Source organism: Podarcis muralis, chromosome 18 (genome assembly GCF_964188315.1).
Source record: "Podarcis muralis chromosome 18, rPodMur119.hap1.1, whole genome shotgun sequence".
NCBI lineage: Eukaryota > Metazoa > Chordata > Lepidosauria > Squamata > Lacertidae > Podarcis > Podarcis muralis.
The window spans coordinates 13524845-13545887 of NC_135672.1; the positions used below are offsets into that span (position 1 = coordinate 13524845).

At 56.5% G+C, this 21043-nt stretch overlaps 1 protein-coding gene across 1 annotated transcript in view; it reads right to left on the bottom strand.

The window, feature by feature from the left end:
• Positions 1-2247: 2247 nt before the first annotated feature.
• Positions 2248-21043, bottom strand: part of INSR (insulin receptor) — a 55374-nt gene continuing 36578 nt past the window's right edge. Inside the window, exons 5-21 of the mRNA XM_077921953.1 lie at positions 20506-20650; positions 19323-19537; positions 17948-18074; positions 16537-16775; positions 16272-16439; positions 15105-15309; positions 13664-13938; positions 12925-13064; positions 12505-12664; positions 11763-11862; positions 10969-11036; positions 10432-10661; positions 10053-10163; positions 9797-9956; positions 8908-9037; positions 7952-8086; positions 2248-7103 (exon numbers count right to left, since the gene is read on the bottom strand). Coding sequence (XP_077778079.1) covers positions 6743-7103; positions 7952-8086; positions 8908-9037; positions 9797-9956; positions 10053-10163; positions 10432-10661; positions 10969-11036; positions 11763-11862; positions 12505-12664; positions 12925-13064; positions 13664-13938; positions 15105-15309; positions 16272-16439; positions 16537-16775; positions 17948-18074; positions 19323-19537; positions 20506-20650 — 2969 coding nt within the window. The 3' untranslated portion in view covers positions 2248-6742. The remainder of the gene's footprint in view (positions 7104-7951; positions 8087-8907; positions 9038-9796; positions 9957-10052; positions 10164-10431; positions 10662-10968; positions 11037-11762; positions 11863-12504; positions 12665-12924; positions 13065-13663; positions 13939-15104; positions 15310-16271; positions 16440-16536; positions 16776-17947; positions 18075-19322; positions 19538-20505; positions 20651-21043) is intronic.

The following is a 21043-nucleotide window of genomic DNA, read 5'->3' on the forward strand; positions in this document are numbered from 1 at the left end:
TATTTCTCTTGCTTCCTGACGCCTCTTCTCTCGCTGGGCACTCGGAGCAGCCAAAAATAAAATGAAATAAAGGCAGTTGGCTCGCTAGGGTAACCAGTTCGAAACCAACCACTTCCTCTTCTCTCAAGAAACCTCCTCCCATCTCCGGAAGGTGAGACTGACTCACCCCTTCTTCATGCCACTCGTTTTCCTTTTGTGGGGGCCACAAAATATACAGACAGCACCTTGTATGGAGTCCTTGGCACCCACCTTGCTCAGTATTGCCTGCACAGACTGGCAGCAGCTCTGCAGGCTTTCTGAGCGACTTTGTTGCCAGGTTTGTTAACCAGGAGAGCCGCTGCCGGCCTGTGCTGACAATCCTGAGCTCGATGGAGGGTCTGCCATGGTTTAAGGCAGATTCCGATATGGAATGCTGTTTGGTTTCAGTTAAAGTCTACATGCCGCTCAATTGCAATGGAACTGCTAGGTGATTTTTCAGGGAGTATTAAAACCATCGATAAAAACCAGCCAGCAGCATTTAAAGATACTCAGTTAACATTAACAGGCACTTATGGGGTACTAATAGTAACACCTTGAGTAGCTCAGTCAGGGGAGCATGAGGCTATTGATCTCAGGGTTGTGGGTTTGAGTTTGACCATTCTATGATTCTATGAACTTGGCCCGGCAGCAAATGTGCAGATCTCTGAGCTGCTGGGAAGGCCTCACTCTTGCCGGCAGCAGCGCTGCATCTAGCTACCGTTTGTGGGAAACATAGCGCGGGGCCACTTCAGGACTCGTCAAGGCGCCTGGCAGCCGCCACAAACATATCTCGGCACACAGAGCAACTGCTAATGTACCTCCTCTTCCCCCTTGTGCTAAAACTCACAGAAACAGCCTTTCTTCAATGGGACACCCTCCAGAGCTTTGGAGCGCCAATATTACACAGGCTGTGGGGGCCAATGGGAGTTGTAGTCCCATGGCGCCTGGTTGGGGGAAGAGTCGCTGAGGAGGCCAAAAAGCAGGGGGGTTGTATGTGCCACATTTCCAGAGACACACTCCTGAAACAAAACACCGGCAGGGCTGGGAGTTCCTCTGGCTCATCTCAGGCAGCAACCTGACTGTGCTCTCAGCGAGATAAGAAGCCACTTCTCAGCCTCAAAGCCACAGGCCGATTCAGCCCAAGGGACGCATGCAGGGCAGGTTCCTGAGAACCAGTGCGGACAGTCCTTAGCAAGATGGACCGACAAGCTGACAAGGCAGCTTCTATCACATCAGTCCTTGAAGAACCACAGAGCTGGAAGGGACCCCAAGGGCCATCTAGTCCACCCCGCTACAGTGCAGGAATCCAGAATGCTGCTTCGGGGAGAAGGGTCCCTGGCAGAGCACCTGCTTGGTGTGCAGAAAGAACCCCGCTTCCAAATGCAGGTGGGGCTGGCAGAGACCCCAAGGTCTTCGCCTCCGCCTCTGCGGCGGACCTGCGTCGACAGTACTGGTCTAGGCGGAGCGAGGGCCGGACTCTGGACAAAGGAGGCAGGTCCTGCACCCCTAACACTTGTCAGCACGGGCAACAGGAGCTGGGAGTCCCGAATCCATCGCCAGCTGCCCACTGCCAGGCTTTTAAATAAGAGGCTTTTAAACTAAGGTGTGACTAAGGTGTTTATGGGAACATGAACTGCATCTGTGTGATTGGTTTGCCATTCAGAGTTTGCGGGAGCAGCTTTTAGAAATCATGGGCTTCACAGAATCCTAGAAACGTAGAGTTGGAAGGGAACCCTGGGGTCATCTAGCCCAACCCCCAGGAACTAAAGCACCCATGACAGGTGGCCGTCCAACCTCTGCTTGAACCCCCCTCCCCCCCAGGAAGGAGAGCCCGCCACCTTCCGACCTGCCAAACCGCCAGGAAGCTCTTCCTAATGTGGTCAGAATCTCCTGTCCTGCCATCTAAATCCACTGAGTTGGCAGCGGATTGCCTCCAGCAAAGTCCTACTCAGACTCAATGAGCTTCAATGACTCTTGAGTAGGACAGCGGCACTGGACACAAGCCTGCATTTCTATATTACAGTATTATTATTATTATTATTAATCCATTTTCATCTTGGTCTAATGCAACACTCCCTGGTAGATTCAGGGAGGGAAGAGATTTTGTGAGCCTGCAAAGGGGGCCCAGAAACAGCGAAGAAGAAGGCGGTGGCAGCAGGCTGGGATTTGCAAGGCTGGAGAACAAAGCAGAGTTTAGCAGCGCAGACCAGGACCCTCGGGAGTCGGAGGCATTCTTGGATAATTTATTCAGAATTTTGCTTTTGTTTTGTTTTTTAATATAAACAGTTAATTGTTCAATATTTTACACACAGCAAAGAAAAATCTGTTTGATATTCAAAGATACTCTCTGTACACATCACTGCCTGGGCTCCGATATGAAAAGCACTGACAAAAGAAATAAAAATCAAGTGGGCCTACTCTTTTTCTATGAATTCTTCTCAAAACCATGGCACATATTGATATTGATCCTTTTATTTTAAAAACAAGAGGTATTTTCTTTTCTTTCTCTCTCTCCAATGCCGCCCCTTCTCAGTGTTCGGGGACCGTCGTCTGCACGTGTGGGGAAAGTGGGGCAGCGGGGTTGGGGGGGGCTGGCTTCTCAGGCACTCCACGGCGGGCTTGGGGAACCCGGCGAGGCCTTTGCTTGGACCTCGGGGGGACCCAGGAGGCGGCCCCACCCTGCCCGCCCGCCTCGCAAGGGGGAAGCCAGCCCGGCTTTCTCCGTGCAGAGATCCGTTAACCTTCCCAACGTTCCGGCAATGGGGCAATTCAAAACGTCCCTAGAAAATGCTTGCATTGTGATTCTTTTTTTAATATATATATATATATATAGAATAAAAAAAAACAACAAAACACGTTTTAAGACAGCTGGACCAGTCCTGAACAGCAGCAGCAGCAGCAACAAAAATCAACAAAAAGCAGTGTGTGATGGTGGCGAGGTGATTTTACCAACAGGCAAGGCGGTGGAAAAATCCCCCTTCTGCTTCCGGGACAGGGCTGAGAAGCGCTTGCCGGATTTCCACAGAGATAAACCGGGGCGAAGGAGCACACACAAGAGAGATGGCTGCGTCCAGCAAAAGTCCTAGAGAACACGCAGAGCTCACAGAGTCGTAAGGGACCCCCCAGGGTCATCCAACACGAGCAAGAGAACGTCGGCTGACTCCGAAGCGAGCTGGAGTCCCCTCTGTGGGTCTCGCTTGGCAAAACGGAGAGGGGTGCTTCTTCCACCCTGCACGGGGTTCGGACAGAATGAAAGGCTGGCGAGTCAGAGTTCTCAAGGCAGGCCGGAACTCAAAAACCAGAGTTTGTGACCTTAATGGGAAACAACCTAAACGAAACCCCACGTGTGACTTGCAACTATTCCGAAGGGTGGCAAGGCACAACGGAAACTCCCCTCCGTCCTGGCAGGAGGAACCGTGCTGGAGGGCAGCTACTTGATGGTGGCTGTGGGCAGAAGGGGCAACTGGGAAGGCAAGGGAGGGAGAGCAGGTGGAGGACACACAAGCCGAGCAGCCGGCCTGGTTTCCAGCTCACAGCGCCCCGTCCGCAATCCTGGCACAAAGAGGTCCGAAGGCCGCGGCCGGCCCTTCCATTAGACAGCGCAAGGCCCTTGCCTCAGGGGGAAGCAGTGGGATGGCAGCATCAGTTAAGGTACAGCGGCTGTGCAAGAGGGGGACCCTGACCGCCTAGCACCCCACTGCTCCCCTCGGCCAACGTCTAGGGAGCTGCTTCCCTACCTACCGCACGAGACTCGTCTATGCAGCTCTGCGCCCAACGCAGAGCAGACCCACTGATGCCATCGAGGAACTGGACTCCGTTGGAGATGACCCAGTTTGCCCGGGGCGCAAAGAGCTTTTTTAAAGCCCTGCTGCCAATGAGAAGTTTGCTGGGGATTGCAGGAGGACAAGCCCCCTTCTCCCCCCGCGAAGCAAGTGCTCAACCACTGAGCTGAGGTTCTCAGGAGGGGAATCTTTTCGAAAAGGGTTTGTTTCTGTGTGCCTTTCTGCTCTCCCTTCCAGCACCACCCCCCCCGGCTCCCCTCAAACGGACAGGCGCTCTGGGCCCTTCTCCCCTAAGTGCAAGAGGCTCCGCAATATGGATAGCACCAAAAACTTTTGAACAGCAACGTGGCACATCTCTACCCAGGCCGGCAGATGTGAGGTCTCCTCTCTCTCTCTCTCTCTGCAAACTAGGGCCCAAACATTGCACTTCCCACTCTGTCCCACCAAGAGATGCCCCTGCAGGCGGCAATAAGGCGCCAACGTTGAGGAAGCGTCGCAGGAACGCTGCATGGAAGGCCCAGGAGGAGCCCACCACGAATGTGCTATTAATTGTGACCATGGCGCCCATGAAAAACCCCACCGCTCTGGGAGGGGGGGCCCTTGAGGCAGCTCCTAACAACGTCCCTGCTTTCCTGGGAGAGGCACACTACCCCAAACAAGCTCCCTCTCTCCCCAGCGCACCCCGCCCATCAAATTCAAACCTCCATCCTCCTTGTGCTCAGCATAAAAAAAGAAGATAAATCAAGGTGCATTTTCAACGAAGGCAAGCAGAGTGGATTTTTTTTGGGGGGGGGGCACAGAACCACCTATGTGCAATTAGTCTGTTCAGTACCCACAAGGCCTACAGATCCGCTTATTCCATCAACTCGACAAGATCCCCGTCGGTTTATTTTTCTCAGAACGATTCACATTATAAGGAAATACGGGGGTTTTTTTCTTCCTTTTTTCTCTTTTTTTTTTTTTTTAGAAAAAGCTTATTTCAAATGACACTGAGGTAAGAGAGAGGTTTTGGCGATGCAAATTTCAGCAGGCGAACAATCGCCTGGGACTGAAGAGGAAATCTGAACTGAGGGGGGGGGGAGGAGGAGGAGCAGAGGGCAGACCCCACAAATTCTGTGGGGCCCACTGACTGGAGCAGAAAAGCTCTAAAGTGCAACACTGGGGAGGTTAGCGGGGGGGGGGGGGGAGAAACCCTAAAAAAAAGAAAGCCCCAAGGGTCGAAGAGGGTGATGTTCTTGCCCCCACCTCACAGGCGGGAGACACACAGGCAGATTGCACAACTGACCGGGTTTAGCAGGGCAGAAACATTTCCCCAGCCTCCTCCTCCTCCTCCATCTCTGCCTCCCTGGCAAATAATCACAGCGTTTGGGCTTATTCCCCCCCCCAAAAAAGGGGGGGCTGAGGCAAAGGCACAGGGGGCACAAGGCCAGAGCAAGACCGTTTGCCTACCTAGGCTAGTGTTGTCTGCACGGACCGGCAGCACGCTCTCCAGGCGGGGAGAGCCCTTTCGCCAGTCCTGCCTGGAGACGCTGCCAGCGGGGCGCGCGCCTGGGACCTTCTGTGGCCCTTCCGGCAAGATGCCAGGCCTGGCGGCCCCTCAAGTGGGGGGTGTCTCCACCCCCCCGGTCTATCCGGACGTCCTGCCTGCAGACCAGCAGCTTGGCCAAGGGGCTCCGGGACCCTAAGAAGCTGTGATGGATCCTGCGGGAACTTCCCACCAAAATTCCCTAGCCAACTTTGCCAAAACAGAAATGCAAACACTTAGCGAGTCTCCCTGCCACCAAGCAAGGCTCCCCACCCCCACCCTCGAAGGTTTTAGGGTGGGGGGGAATCAACAAAGGCAACAATAATTTATAAGGAGGTTGGCTACCTCGGACTTAAATATGTCACAACAAACATATATATATATTTATGTACACACACGCACACACACGGGACGCTAACCGGACAGGGCCCAAAGGGAGGTGGCTATCACTCTGTGCTATTTTTAAGCCGCCAAAAAGCACTCGGGGGGGGGGGTCCCCTAAAGGGGGTGTTGGCTACTGCTTTGGCTACCTCGCTTTGCTGGGGGAGGGGGGAAACGGCGACAGGGTGGGGAACCCCTCACCCCCAAAGTTCTTCAGTATAAAAATAATCTCTTGAGAATCCTTTCACTCCGGGGCGGGGGCTGGCTCTCCCGCCCCTCCGTGGCTGGAGAAAACGGTTCTGTACAAAAAGACTCGCTCGCTCCCCCCCATATAGCTCCGCGCACACACACGCACCGATTAACCCATTGAGAAAAGCAGCAGCAGTTGGTCAAATCGGGACAGAAAGACAGATCTGGGTGGGACACGCCTTAAGAGATCCTTCAGATCCTAATTTTTTTAAATAATAATAAAAAAAGGAGAGAAAAAAACGGCAAAGGAATCCCCCCCGAAAGAGGGGGACAGGCAAGAAGAGAGGGAACACGTTTCCGGGTTGTGGTTCTGGGCTGTGGGCGCACTAAAGAGCCCCACCACCACCACCGTGGGACTGGAGGCAGGCAGAGGGGTCTCCCCTCTCCCTCCTACTCGCCAGGAGCCCCTTCCCCTCTCAAAGCCACAGCGTTGTGCAAGGGGGATCCGGGCCGGGTGGAAATGCAGCAAAACGGCCGCTCGCGTCTTTCACAGATGAAGGCTGCTGGCGGCGAGTCGACGTTTGCGCGCCCCTAACACACACCCCTCAAAAAAAACCACCCCGACCCAGAAATACGACATGATCTGGGGGAGAAAAGTCACTGTCCTAGTAGTAGTAATAAGAAGAATCTTCCATGACAATTAAAAAGTCCGTCTTTTCGGTAGAAAGCGAGTCCGCGGTGTGTCTGCAAAAATACTGCCAGTCCTGAGATTTGTGTGGGAGAGGAACTGCCGGGGCGGGGGGGGGGGAGGGGGAGATAAAAGCCGGGTGCGCCCCCACCCCTGCCATTAGGAGGGGCTGGAGCGGGGCATGGAGAGGATGCGGCCGTTCTTCTTGCTGCCGTTCATGTGGGTGTAGGGGACGTGCTCCTCGTAGCTGCCCTTGAGCGCCACCGAGAGGCCGTTGTCCCTGCCCAGGACGCCCTCGTCCCGCTGGGAGTAGGAGGAGGCCGGGTCCAGGGGGATGCTCTCCATGTTCTCAAAGTCCATCTCAAAGTCCTCCGTCTCGGGGGGCTTGTTCTCCTCGCTGTAGAAGAAGGAGACGTCCCGGAAGGAGGGGTGCAGCTCGTCCTTCAGCATCTCAATCACCTCTGTGAAGGTGGGGCGCATCTTGGGGTTGTACTGCCAGCACAGCTGCATGAGGTCGTGGCTGCAGAGGGGGGACAAAGGCGCCGGGGGGTCAGTCAGGCAGCTCCCCAAAAACCGTTCCGACGCCCCTCAGCCAGCGCTGCCTCCCCCAAGCCCTCTGTTTCTGGGGTAGCCACTAGCAACCCTGGGGCAAAGAAGGCTGAGCCCCCACCTCCGTTAAAAAAAAGGACCTATGTCCTTTTTTGCGCCAAGGGGGAAGGAGAGGTAAGGTGAGGTCAAGGACTCCTGGATGGATAAGTCCAGTCCAAGGCGGCTGAGGTTGCGGCGCTCATCTTGCTTTCCGGCCAAGGGAGCCGGCCTTTGTCCACAGACAGCTTTCTGGGTCATGTGGCCAGCAGGACTAAACCACTTCTGGACCAACAGGACACCATGACGGAAACCAGAGCGCACGGAAACGCCGTTTACCTTCCCGCTGCAGTGGTACCTATTTATATATTTGCACTGGTGTGTTTCCGAACTGCTAGGCTGGCAGGAGCTGGGACAGAGCAATGGGAGCTCACTCCGTCGTGGGGATTCGAACTGCCAACCTTCCCAAGAGGCTTGCTGGTTTAGAGCACAGTGCTGCCTGGCTGCATGGCATGAATTCGCCACCACTCCCGGAAACTGATGGGCAGGAGGTAAGGAGCCTGCCAGCAGGTGGCGCCAGAGCCCGCTTCTCCCCCGACTCCACTGTAAGGGACAAGCCTGAGAAACTGGCTGGCAGGGCAGAGGGAGCCTGTTCCCCCTAACGGAGCGGACCCTGGACTGTCCCCACCTGGGAGCAGAGGAGGGCAAAGGAGTTGCCTGGTGCCCCCCACCCACCCAGAGGGGCACCCCGAGGGCGGCCCCTGCCTCCCCTCCCCAACTCACAGCCTCTCGGTGCAGTTCTCCGGCTGCTCCAGGCACCCGCCGTCCATGACGAACTTGAGGACCTGCTCGTTGGAGAGGCCTTGGTAAGGCTGCTCGGCCAGGCTGCTGATCTCCCAGAGGACGACGCCAAAGGACCTGGGGGGAGACAGGAGGGTGAGGGCCAGGAAGCAGAGGGGGCTCTCCAGGCTGTCCCCCATGCAGCCGTTCCAGGGTGCCCCCCCTCTCCGCCAAGGCTGGAGTCCCCGGCTCCCCGAGGTGCACTGCTGGAGGAAAAGGACTCTCCGCACAAAGGGCGCAGAAAGACCCCCAGAGCTGCTGCCAGCCAGTGCAGACCACGCTGTTGTGACTCGGGAGAGGGCGGCTCCCCACACTTCCATTCAGAGCCTCGGAGATTGGAACGAGCTGGGCAGCGGCGGCACGGCACCCGCTTCACATGCAGAAGGTCCCGGGTTCCGTCCCCAATGGGGGCACCTGTCCGTCTGGAGAGACAATGGAGCGCACCTCCGGGGGTGAAGCCAAACTGCTGTGTTAGCAGCACCAAAGTGACTTCCTTGGGGCACAATTTGGGCCGTGTGTCTGGGGGTCCTGGGCTGCCCAGACGGCAAGACCCCCCCCTCGGCCTCGCTGATGGCCAAAGGGAAGCAGAGTGAGATGTCTGGCACCTGCTTGGCTGCAGGAGTTGCCAGAAGGAGCCACCCAACTGCCTTAGGGACTCCGCTCTGGATTTGGGTGGGGTTTACTCCCGAGCCTTTTCTCCCCAAATACCCCACAAGGCAGCGGAGGTTTCGGATCAGAGTTTCCCTTCTCCCCAGGATGGGCCGGGACAAAGACCCCCCGCCTGAAACTCTTGCAGAGCTGCTGCTGCCAGCCAGAGTTGGCAATATTGAGCCAGATGGCCTGACTCGGGACAAGAGCGGCTTCCTGCGGCCTCTTAGGCTGGGGTGCCCCCCACTCACCAGACATCAGAGCAGGCGGTGAAGACGCCGTCCTTCAGCGACTCTGGGGCCATCCAGCGCACGGGGAGGAGCCCCTTCCCTCCTTTGCGGTAGTAATCCGTCTCGTAGATGTCCCTGGTCATGCCAAAGTCTGGGCGTTGGGGGGAGAGAGAGGAAGAGGGGGGAGAGAGCTCAGAGCTTCCCTCAAGGACGTGTCTGCAGAGGCCACATTTGGACCCCAACCCAGAGGCCCCCACCACCCCTGAATACACGGGGCCTTCTCAATGCTCGCCTGCTGTCCGGAGACCTCCGCTATTCGGTGATCCGGGGAAAGGCCTTCGGAAACGATGCAATACTGAATGGTTTAGTTTATGTAAAATATGCAGGGATTTATGCTACGCTAAATGAACCATGGAAAGAGAAGAAGGGAGGTCGTTGATATTTTAAGGTTGTCTAAATGAATATTCTAAATTGTCAAATGGTGTGTTTATTTGTGGGGGTGTTGCTATTGGGTTGTTGTTTTTATTTTCATTAGGTATTTTGTGGTTTGATTTTCTTCTGTGAACTGCCCTGAGACCACTGGGTATAGGGCGGTATGTAAACAAAACAAGACAGAAAACAGAAAAGTGTGTGTGTACACACACACACACACACACACACACACACACTAAAGGCCTTTGCAGTGGGGGCACCCCGATTATGGAATAACTCCCCGATCCCCCAACCTCAATGTATTTCTTGTAGGATATAGAGAGTTCGGTGAGTTTTACTGCTAGAAATGTCACTCAACGAGGACACGCGTCTTTCTGGCTCTTCCTTTGGCCGTCTCAGCCGCGGGGCTCTGAGAGGGGCGCGGAATGAATCCCTTTTGGGGTCCTCCCCCCGCCCCCCAGGAGGAAAGCCGCCCCACCTCCAATCTTGACGGTGAAGTCCTCGGCCACCATGCAGTTCCTCGCAGCCAAGTCCCGGTGGACGAACTTCTTGGCGTTCAGGTAGGCCATGCCGTCGGCGATCTCGGCCGCCATCTGGATCATCTCCTGGAGGGTGGGCGGGGGGCGGCCGGGGTTGTTCTGGGGGAGCCAAGAGGAGGCGGCGTGAGCAAAAGGGGGGCCCAGCTTCTCTGCCTTGCCGCACCCCCAAAAAAAACCCCCAAACCCGGCTGTTACCTCTGCATCCGGGCGCAAGGACCTCAGGTAGCTCTTCAGATCTCCGTGAGCCATCAGCTCCATGACTACCAGGGTGGGCTGCCCTTTCGACACCACCCCTAAGAGGCGGACCTGGGGAGAAGGAGGGCGAGAGGGAAGGGCCCGTCAGCCAATGGAGAACCCCATAGCAAGCGAAGGAAGGGCCCGGCCGCCTGTCCCCTCGGTGGCCAGAGGACCTGAAGAGCCGAGGAATCGGTCTGCCCGGCAACTGCCTCCCACTGTGGTTCTCCAATGGGTTGGTTGAGCTGCGACCCCCCTGAGGAGCAGTCTTCTCAGCCCTCCCCTCCCACCACCCCCGTATCGCAGGGGGTTGGTCTGGATGACCCTCGGGGCCCCTCACCACGTGGTGGCAGCTGAAGCCTTTCATGACGGAGGCCTCGTTGAGGAACTCGATGCGCTCCCGCAGGCTGGCCGACTCGTTCACCGTCTTGACGGCCACCCGCATCTCTGCCTCGCCCTTCACGATGTCCTTGGCGATGCCCTCGTAGACCATCCCGAAGGAGCCCTGGCCCAGCTCCTGCAGGAGGGAGATCTTCTCGCGGGGGACCTCCCACTCGTCGGGGATGTACACTGCAAGTCGGGGAAAGAGGGGAGCGGGTTGGGCTAGATGACCCTCGGGTCCCTTCCAGGCTTGGGTTCTCTAGGAGGGCAGAGGCCGGCCCAGGGGAGAATGGCACGGAGCTCAGCTCGGCGTCCCAGAGGATTCTCTCCAGCTCGGTTCTGGTCCGAGTCCGGAATGGCTGCCAGAAGGGCAGCAGAGGCACCTCCAAGCTTCCGAAGGGACAGAGAAGTACCTGTTTCTTCCCAGTGGATCGTGCCCTCCCTGAGCCAAGGAAGAGTAAGAGCAAAAGCCCCGCCGCCTCGGCCTGCCACTCACCATCGTTAGCACTGAGATACTCCGGGTTGGAGGAGGCGTAAAGCGGCCCCGTCGGTCCTTCCTTTTGCCTGGGGGGAAGCAAGCACAGGAGAGGCGCTCATCACCCATGGCGGATCCCCAAAACCAGAGCGGCAATGGCTGTGCGTGTGGGAGGGGCATGCATGGCCACAGAGGGGCCTGCGTAATCCGAAAGGACTCAAGCAATCGCCTAAAGGCACAAGGAGGTTTCTAGTCCTCAGGACGGTGCACGTGTGTGCTTTGTCGCACTTAAAGCTTTGGACGTGCTCAAGCAAAACCAGGGGATAAGGAAGGAAGGAAGGAAGGAAGGAAGGAAGGAAGGAAGGAAGGAAGGAAGGAAACCCAGCGCCAACAATCTCGTATTTCTTACAGGATTCTTAGCTTCATAATAAAGCCTTGAAAAGGAAAAGAAAAACCAGGACCCCACACACCCAGCCTACGGAATGCTTATTATTATAAGAAGAAGACGAAGAAGAAGAAGAAGTTAATTGATACCTCGCCTTTTCCTCTACCAGGGACTCAAGGCGTCTAACAGATAAAACAAGAACAGCCCAAACCCATTTTTGGGGGGGTGGGAAATGTTGATGCCCGGTCCGTGAGGGGGAAGAAGGCGCTGCCCCACCAGCCGCAGTGGGGAAAGCTTTTTGCGGATCGGGAGGGGAAGGCGGTGTCCTTGCTTGCGGCCGCAAGCGCCTGCCAGCTCCCCGCCCCCCTTCCCCACCACAAGAAGTCCAGAGTCTGTGGGGAGGGAATCTGCAAACGAGGGGCAGCCCCACCTTTTCTTGATGAAGATGTAGGCGCCTCCGATGACCCCCAGGAAGAAGATGGCGAAGATGATGGGGACGATGATGCTCACCAGGTTATTGTTGGGGGGAACTGCAGTGGGGGAGAGAGGGGGGACCAGGTCAGGTTGGGTTAAAAAGGACTCACCTCCCCATCACCCCCCCAAAGCGTCTTGTGCCCTGCCCCTCTCTCTCACCCCCCACAAAAGGGCACACAACCTCTCTCACATATACAAGAGGCTCCTCTGGCAGCAACAAGCAAGTCCTGCTTTCATGGCGTCCTGAGGAACCCTCTGCCACTAGAGATCCCGCAGCAAGTGCCTTTGTTCAAACTCCCAAAGCGCACTGAAAACTCTCCCTCTGTGGGCAATTTCCACCACAGCCGGTTGGTACCCGATTGCGGCTTTTCTAGGTGGCTCTGTCGCTGCAAACCGCTTTGATGGATTTATAAATGCTTCATTGATGTAAATTGCTAAAATCCGTATGTACGCACATGCCACAAACACAGGCACACACAAAGTATGAAATGATGTGGGCCTCCAGCTGCTTTTGGACTACAACTCGCATCCTCCCAGGGCTGGCCAGGGATGATGGGAATCGTAGTCCCAAAGCAGCCAAGTCTGGAAAGCCCTAATCCCGCCTGCAAAGAGGAGCGTGCCCCCTGGGTGGGTGGTTGCGGGAGCCAAGCTCCGTCTCCATGCCCCCCTGTCCGCCTCCCCCCCCCCCAGGATCTTACAATAGTCGTAGACGTAGAAGTAGATGGGCTCCGTCCAGGAGCCGTTCCCTGCCAGGGACGTGGCTCGCACCCGGACGCTGTAGTTGCCTGTCTGCAGCCCCGTCAGCTTGCAGCCCTGCTGAGCGGCGAACTTCAGGCGAGAGAGGCAGTAGCGCTGCTCCTGTGGGGAGACGGCATGCTCAGAGGGGGTCTCCCGGCGCCCCCCCACCCCACATCCTTCAGAGCAGCGGCTTGCACAGCCCTGGGTGGATCCCAGCGCTGAGGGAGCGCCAGGAAGGGTTTCCGTAGCCTATCGGGGAAATGGCGCTTTCCGGATCACGACGCAGAGCAACCGGGGAAGATTAAGAACGGCATATCGCATGCGCATCCTCTGGGGCGGAAAGCCAGAAAAGGGAGAGAGGGGAAGAAAGGGGTCCTCACCTCCGAATCTCCGAGGCGCCCGTAGTTCACCTCGTAAAGGATGATCAGCCCGTTGGGCTCCTTCGGCTCCTGCCAGCGCAGGTGGACCACGTTCTTGTCCAGCTCGTGGGTCACGGGCCCCACAATGTCGTCGGCTTTCGCTGGGAACACAACCAAGAGAAAAGGCTTGCTCAGGGCGAATGTGGACAACCGACGCAAGAGCCAGTGGCTAGGAGACCCGGGTTCAAAGCCCCGTCACGAAGCTCAAACAGCCAAGCCTACCTCGCAGGGTTGTTGGGAGGACAGAAATGGGGGGGGGGAGAGAAAATCTCATGCGCCAGCTTCTCAGAGGGAAAAATAATGGTAGTAATAATAATAATTTTATTATTTGCACCCTGCCCATCCGGCTGGGTTTCCGCAGACACTCTGAGCGGCTTCCAGCACATACATAAAAACACACACAAAAAAAGAAATGTTTAAAAGCTTCTCCATACAGAGAGCCAGCGTAGTGTAGTGGTCGGAGTGTCAGACCTGGGAGAGACCAGGGTTCGAATCCCCACTCAGGTCGCCGGGTGACCTCGGACGCCAGTCACTGCCTCTCAGCCTACCTCGCAGGATTGTTGAAAGGATAAAATGGGGGGGGGGGATCTGCGTGCACCTCCACCTGGAGCCCGTCAAGACAGAAAGTGAGGAAGACGAGGGCGCGACGCATGCGCCGTGCGACCCGTAAAACCGGCCTGGCCAGGCGCCCTGCGCTCACCTTCCGGCATGGTCCTGGCGCTGACGTAGGCCTCGCTGCTGCACTCCTGGGGCACCTCGTGGTTGCAGGCCTGGATCTTGATGCGGTAGCCCGTGAAGTGCTGCAGGTTGGAGATGACGATGGACTCCTTGAAGACCACCTTGGAGAAGGGCTTGGGCTCCGGGGGGCTGGCGGGGGCCGCCGTGGAGGCGTTCCCAAAGGCCGGCAGCGTCGGGGGCGGGGTGGTGCTGTTGGCCGGGGCGCCCAGGTCCCTCCTGCGCCGCATCACCGACGGCCTGCGGAGAAGGGGCGAGAGAGACGTCGGTCGGAGCCCCGGTTCCGAAAGCGGTCAGCTGGGCAGCTCAGAAACAAACTGGAGCCGCCGCCATGACAGTGTCTCCTCCATTTGGGATTCCCTTTGGGGCAGGAGTGGGCACTGGGGGAGAGGGGCTTTTCTTTGGCGCTTCCGGGGGTCCCCCCACTTTTAAAAAACAGTTCTCAGCTCCCTGAGCTCAGACTTTGCCATTAATCTTGACTGGTTTTCCTTTTTTCCCTTACAATTTCCCCCCAAAGTTGACTTCCCGCTCTCCGTCCTGGATGCGTCCCCTCCCCCCCCCCACCATCCCTGCTCGATATTACATTCTTTTTTTGCTTTTTATTTATCCTTTTCAAATGTATGCAATTTCATTCGTTTTATGATCAATTTAACATTTCAAAACTTGACTTCCTTCCCCCTCTCGCTGTGGTTCCTTAAATTTATTTTTAAAATGTTCTTCTGCATATGCAAATTCCTTTAACTTGCTTAATTATCTGCTGCAAGTACGCCGCTCGATATTGCATCTTGATTTCCGATTCACAATCGGCTCCTCGCGTTTGGTCGAGGGATGTGGGACCCCTTTGGTTCTTTAAGGCTGCGTGGCCTCGTCCTGCAAACGCGTGGGCGGAAATGGATCCACCGGCAGCCTCAGCTCAGGCTCTGGGAGCAAAGAGAGGCTCCAGGGCCTGGCTCCCTTTCCGGCGGGATTACTCATTAATCCTGGGGTTGTGAGCAGCACAAGCGCCCGGCTGGACTGTGCCCCCTTCCGCAGCGGGGCAGGGTTCACAGGCTCCGTCACGCACCCCACACCTTCCCCTGCCCAAAGATCCAAGGGCACAAACAAACACCTTCCCTTGGGTTCAATACTGCCTGCACAGACTGGCAGCAGTGGCTCTGCTTGCAAGACAGGGGCTCTAACCACTGAGCCGCGGCAGGTTAAGCGCGGTTATCATACAGGCCTACAGAGCCATTTAACCCAGCATTGCCTGCACTGACCGGCAGCAGCAGGTCCATTTAAGCCAGCATTGCCTGTACTGGCTGGCAGCAGCAGTAGCAGCGGCAGGCTCTTCTTCCACTTGCGCTTCCTGCTCCCACACCTAAGCCAGAAAGGGGTGGGTGGGTGAGGATCCGCGCTCGGCCTCTTACTTGGGGACAAAGACGATGTCGTGGAGGTAGTTCTCAAAGACCTTCCGGAAGGCGGACTCCTCCGTCTCCTTCATGATCTGCGACTCGGTCTTGGGGCAGGGGCAGCACTCCAGGCTGGGCTCCTCGCTGTTGCTGTCGTTCGGCTTGTGGGGGGAGTCCTCCGACTCCAGCGGGGGGGACCACGTCCGAGAAGGGAGCTTCAAGCCTGCGGGGAGGGGAGGTCGTGAGGCCAAGGAAAGGCAATGGGGGAGCCATGGAGACGGCGCCCCACAGCACCAGGCAGCCAGATCCAGGAAGACTCTGGACTGTCCCCCCCACTCCCTCTGTCGCAGCGATGGAGAAGCTTTTTCTTTAGATAGATAGATTCCTTTTCTAACTCGTGATAAGCAGCAGCAGCAACACTCAAGAAGAAACAGAAAAGAGAAGAGGGGGCAGGAGTTTTATCTGGGGAAAATCCCCCCACCCAAGGCCCACACTGCCACCTGGGGGTCAGGAGCACCCGGCCTTGATTCAAGGAAACCCAAGCAGCGGGTCTTGCCCCAAGGCGGCACTTGTGGGGTCAGAAAGTGTCTGCCTTCCCCAGCAGTCTAAGGCGCCATCGTCTTGTCTCTCGCTGCGCCACCCTTTTATATTTTTCTTCTGGCCCTGGGAGACCAGCGAAGAGGGGAGCCGGTGGCAGCAGGAGGGGGAGACCCCTGTGACTTCACTTCTGCCTCTTGGCTTCCCTCCTAGAATCATAGAGTTGGAATAGACCACAAGGGCCATGGAGTCCAACCCCCTGCCAAGCAGGAAACACCATCAGAGCACTCCTGACATATGGTTGTCAAGCCTCTGCTTAAAGACCTCCAAAGAAGGAGACTCCACCACACTCCTGGGCAGCAAATTCCACTGTCAAACAGCTCTTACTGTCAGGAAGTTCTTCCTAATGTTTAGGTGGAATCTATCTTTCTTCTTTCTTTCTTTCCTCTTCAGCCTCAGCTCCTGCCTCTGCGCCTGGACTGCTCTCTCCCACCGACTCTCCCCGCTCACGGAGCCCTGTTCCCTCTCCGGTTTCCGACACCGCCTCTTCCCCGTCTCCTCCCTCATTGTCACCCCACCTCCGCTCCCTGAGCTCTGTGGCACTAGGTGGGACCCAAGCGGGCGGGCAGGGCGGTGCCAGCGGCTCACCCTTCAAGCAGTAGTCCAACTCGTAGAGCTCGCTGTCTTCGGGCTGCTTTTCCCAGGAGACCTTGTAGTGTGTGATGTTCCCGTTGGGGTCGGAGGGCGGCTTCCACTTCAGGAAGATCTGCGAGGAGCAGTTGGACACCGAGATGGGGTCCAGGGGGACGGTGGGCACTGCGGGGGGCGGAGGAGAGAGACAAAAGGTCACCCCAGGGCAATTCCCCCCCCTCTCACCCCAGCCCCCCGCTTCCAACCGGGGACAGCCTCTCACCCGAGGCGTTGGTCTGGACGTAGATGATCTCGCTCTTGGCCCCGTAGGACTTGCGCTCGTCCGAGTGGGTGATCAGGGTCTTCACAAAGATGGCGTACTGCGTCCAGGGCTTGAGGCCGCGCAGAAGGTGGCCCGGCTTGGTGTCGCTGTTGCGGGGAGGCGGTTCGACGTCCATCACCGTCCAGCTGTTGGCGCCGCAGACGTCCTGCCCGTCAAACTCCGTCACATTCCGGAAGGGGCTGGGGGGGGGGGGAGGAAAAGGCCGAAAGGAGGAAACGGCTTTTATTTCAAAAAGACACACCTGCAGAGGGAATTACGCTTTGGTGGAGAGATGTGAAAACGGCAAAAGGTTGTGTGAAAGCCTGTTGCAGGAATGAATGAAGGTCACGGAAATTTTTAGAAACTGAGCCGGTTGGGCTGCTCTTCCCGCGTTCTGGCTTTTATTTCAAGCGCTGCCTCTACCGACCCTTCAATCCCAGCTACAGAAATGGCAGAATCTACTTGACAACTTCATTTTAGGGGCCAGCCCTCCAAACTCTGTATCGCCCGAGACAAAGGAGGAATAGGAGGACACCTCATCCTACGTTATTTTGCAGAGAAGCCTTTCAACTGAAATAATGCACGTTCTTAGAGATTCGCCGGGGATCTTGTGGGTTCAAATGAAATCGCTCTGTGCCACTCCTTCAAATAATGCCCAGCCTTTTTAAAATCCTTCTTGGGCGAGGATTGGGAAAATACAGTCTCTTTCTTCAGTTGCCTTTTAGGGTATAGAAGAGAGCGTGTTCACATTTAGTTTGGACTAAGGTGAAGGGACCTTTGACCATTAGGTCCAGTCGTGACCGACTCTGGGATTGCGGCGCTCATCTCGCTTTATTGGCCGAGGGAGCCGGCGTCATGTGGCCAGCAGGACTAAGCCGCTTCTGGCGAACCAGAGCAGCGCACGGAAATGCCGTTTGCCTTCCTACTGGAGCGGGACCTATTTATCTACTTGCACTGGCATGCTTTCGAACTGCTAGGTGGGGAGGATCAGGGACCGAGCAACGGGAGCTCACCCTGTCGCGGGGATTCGAACCGCCGACCTTCTGATCGGCAAGTCCCAGGCTCTGTGGTTTAACCCACAGTGCCACCCGTGTCCCCTTTTATTCCTAGACTGGACCATCCTCTTCCTCTTCTCCGGCTGCAACAAAACATGTCTCTCCCGCATGGGTCTCTGCGGCCACAGCAGGCGCTGTAACTCTCTCTGATCAAGCTGGATGTGTGTGTTGTAGAATCCTGGAATAGAAGGGTTGGAAGGGACCCCCCCCCGGGCCATCTAGTCCAACCCCCGGCAACGCAGGAATCCCAGCCAGAGAACCCCTCTCTCCCCAAGACCCAAAGTGCAGAAAGGAGCTCCCTGCCCCACTTTACTCACGCTTCCCTGTACAAGAGCATGAAGCCCAGGAGGTCGCGGAAGTCCAGCGGCCAGTAAGGCTCCCACTTGACCATGATCTTGTCGCAGGTGGTCTTGATGTAGGAGAACTTGAGCACTTCGCTCTCGCCTGCAGGAAGGGTGGAAAAGGCGTGTTGGAGACGGGAGAGCCTGGCCAAGGACCCACCGGGGGGCTCAGGTCATTCATTTGGATCGTGTAACTTTATGTTGTGAACCACCAACCACGTGGGAGGCCCTTAAGCGGAACCCCAGTCCAAGAGCACGCTCCCCCCCTCTATTTCTCCCTCCCTCTCTTCCTCTTCCTCTCTCTTCCTCTCCTTCTTTCTCTTTCCCTGTCCTTTTCTTTCTCTTTCTTTCTTCCTTTCTCCCTCTCCTTTTCTCTCCTCTCTCTCTTCCTATCCCTCTTTCTCCGCCTCCTCTTCCTCCTTCTCTCCCTCTTTCTCTCAATCTTCCTCTCTCCCTCTCCCTCATTCTCTCCCTCTTTCTCTCCTTTTCATTCTCTTTCTCCCTCCCCCTTTCCCCCCCCCCCTCTCTCTCCTGGAGGCTGTCGGTGCCAAGGGAGGCCCCTGGGAGGAGAAGAAGCTGCCCTGCGTTCTGCCAGCCTGGCAGGCGCTCCAGGAGGGAGGGAGCCGAGACTGAGCAAACATATAGATCGCACACAGAGAGGAGGCGCCGGCCAGGAGGGAAAGAGGGCCGGAAGACAACCCCGGAAGTGCTCCTCTGGGAGAGCAGAGGGAGGGTGTCGGGTGTGTACAGGGTTCGACCCCACCTCCAAGTGGAGTAGGGCAGCCTTAAGGGGGTCTTTATTATTAATATAATTAAGCTCAGGCCCAGGAGCTTGAAGAGCAGCCCCTCTGGTCTCAGGAAGCCAGCAGCGCATGGGGGGGCCCCACCCCTGACCCACAGCACCCTTGGGTCCTGCTTGGGGTCCTTCCTCTGGCCTGATCCTGCCAGGCTCTTCTGAAATGCCCTTCTACAGAGCTCTTCTACCTCACTGCTGTCCACACTGACTGGCAGCAGCAGCTCTCCAGGACCCAACTTGGAGACGCCCCTGCGGGGAGAAGCTGGGACCTGCTACTTGGCCGCTGAGACACGGCCCTTTCCTGCGAGTTACTCCAAAGAAGAAGCCAAGACTCCAGTACTCAAGGTTCTAGATGAAGAAGTGATTCAAGCAGGGCAATCGGAAGCTGCCTGCTGCCTCTCTCTCTGAAGCATCTAGCTCCGTTATCTCCTGCTCAGACTGGCAGCAGTCCTCCGGGGTTTCAGGCAGCAGCGCCCAGGAAAACTGCCGCGATTCGAACCTGGGACCGTTGTGCGTGCAAAAGCGCAGCGCCCACCCCTCGTCCGCCCCGCTTACAAGAGGCCTGGTCGCCGTTGGTCTTGAGGGCGATGTCGTTCTTCTCCTGGCGCCCCTTGGCCCCCGAGATCTCCTCCATCTTGTCGATCTCGGACAGGCAGAGCTTGGGGTTGTAGTGGAAGAAGAGCTTCCCGCGGGCGATGGTGAGGTTGTGCTTGCTCCAGTCCCACAGCTGGCGCAGGTTCTGGTTGTCCAAGGCATAGAAGGAATAGTTCCTGGCGGGGAGGCGGAAAGAACAAGGTGAATATGGCCGGGGGGAGAGGAGAGAGAGAGATGCCCCTTGGCCCAGGGGGGGAGCAGGCTCAGCAATAACTCAGAAGCTGCCATGGAAGCTTCCTTCAAAGAAAAAAGAGATCCCCATTGAGGCACTGAAGGCCCCTGCCTTCCCACAGCTGCCTAAATCTTCTCCTTCCCAAGCACCCTGAGACTTCTCCGTCTCGACTGCCTTTGCTCTGCCCTCTTCATCCCTCTCCTGGAGGAGAGGAAGACGCCCTGGCTTCTTCTCCAGCCGCACTCCTCTCTGCCTCTTTTTCCTTTAGAAATTTATTTCTTCGGTTTTTCAGATTAAAACTTTACAGCCACATCTCCAACATGCAACATAAAAACAACATAGCTGCCCAGAGTGGCTGGAGAAACTAATAATTCCAAGGAATCTCTTGCACTCCCCCCTCTGTGGGTCCTATTGTTAATCATTTCCTCTTGCATCTTTTATGATAATCCAAATCTTTTACTTCTCCGCTGCGTCCAAAACTCACCCTTAAACTACAAGTGTTATTCCAATCCTACTAATGATTTTAACTGTTTACAATGGTCTTTCAGATACAACTGTTTACTTTAAGGGTGGCTGGGGAAACCCAGTCAGATAGGCGGGGTAGAATTAGAATTATAATTATTCCCCACTCCTTATTTAAATTTTGGTCTTCCTGATTCTTCCGGTCATTTGGGGCACAGAGCTCTGAAGCTGAGCTACAGCTTCTTGCTAAGCAAACAGTGGGTCTACTCCGAGTAGCGCTCACTTGGCGACGCCAGCGGTTGTTCCCTATCTGTTTTTGGACATGTGCGTGTCCCGTCCCCCCATTTGATACCCACAACGCCCCTGCGAGGCAGGCCAGGGCGGAGCCGCACAACCCAGCGAGGATCGGAGCCCTGCTCCTAGCCGTCCCTTCCCAGGGCCCCCACTCACCCGGCTTCCAGGGCCTCCCCTCGGATCAGGTGGAGCTTCCGGAAGAAGGAGAGGGAGACCAGGGCGTAGGAGCGTCGGATCTTCAAGTAGCCCGTGATCTCCTCAATCAAGCCCAGGTTGGCCTCCAGCTCAGCTGCAATGTTGCCTGCAGGGGGGATGCAGAGGCGTGGGCTGAGCCAGCCTAGAAACTGGCCCTGCTGCTTCACAGGCTCACGGAACTGTGGGGTGGGAAGATACCCCCAGAGGTCATCCAGCCCAACCCCCTTGGCAATGCAGGAATCTCGGATGAAGAATCCCTGGAGGACGCGCCCCCCCCCAGCTCCGCTTCAAAACTTCCAAGGAAGGAGAGTCCACTACCGACCCAAAGAGTCCACAGAAAGTTCTCCAAGGGGCAGGAAGATTCAAGAAGCATTTGGGCGTATTCTAGTATCAAAATAATTCTTTTCCCATTGGCAGAATATGGATAGACATCTTTTCGAAATGAGAGCACCCAAGGGAATGCTGCCCTCCGCTGGAAAGGCTCCCCCAGAGCTGAAGC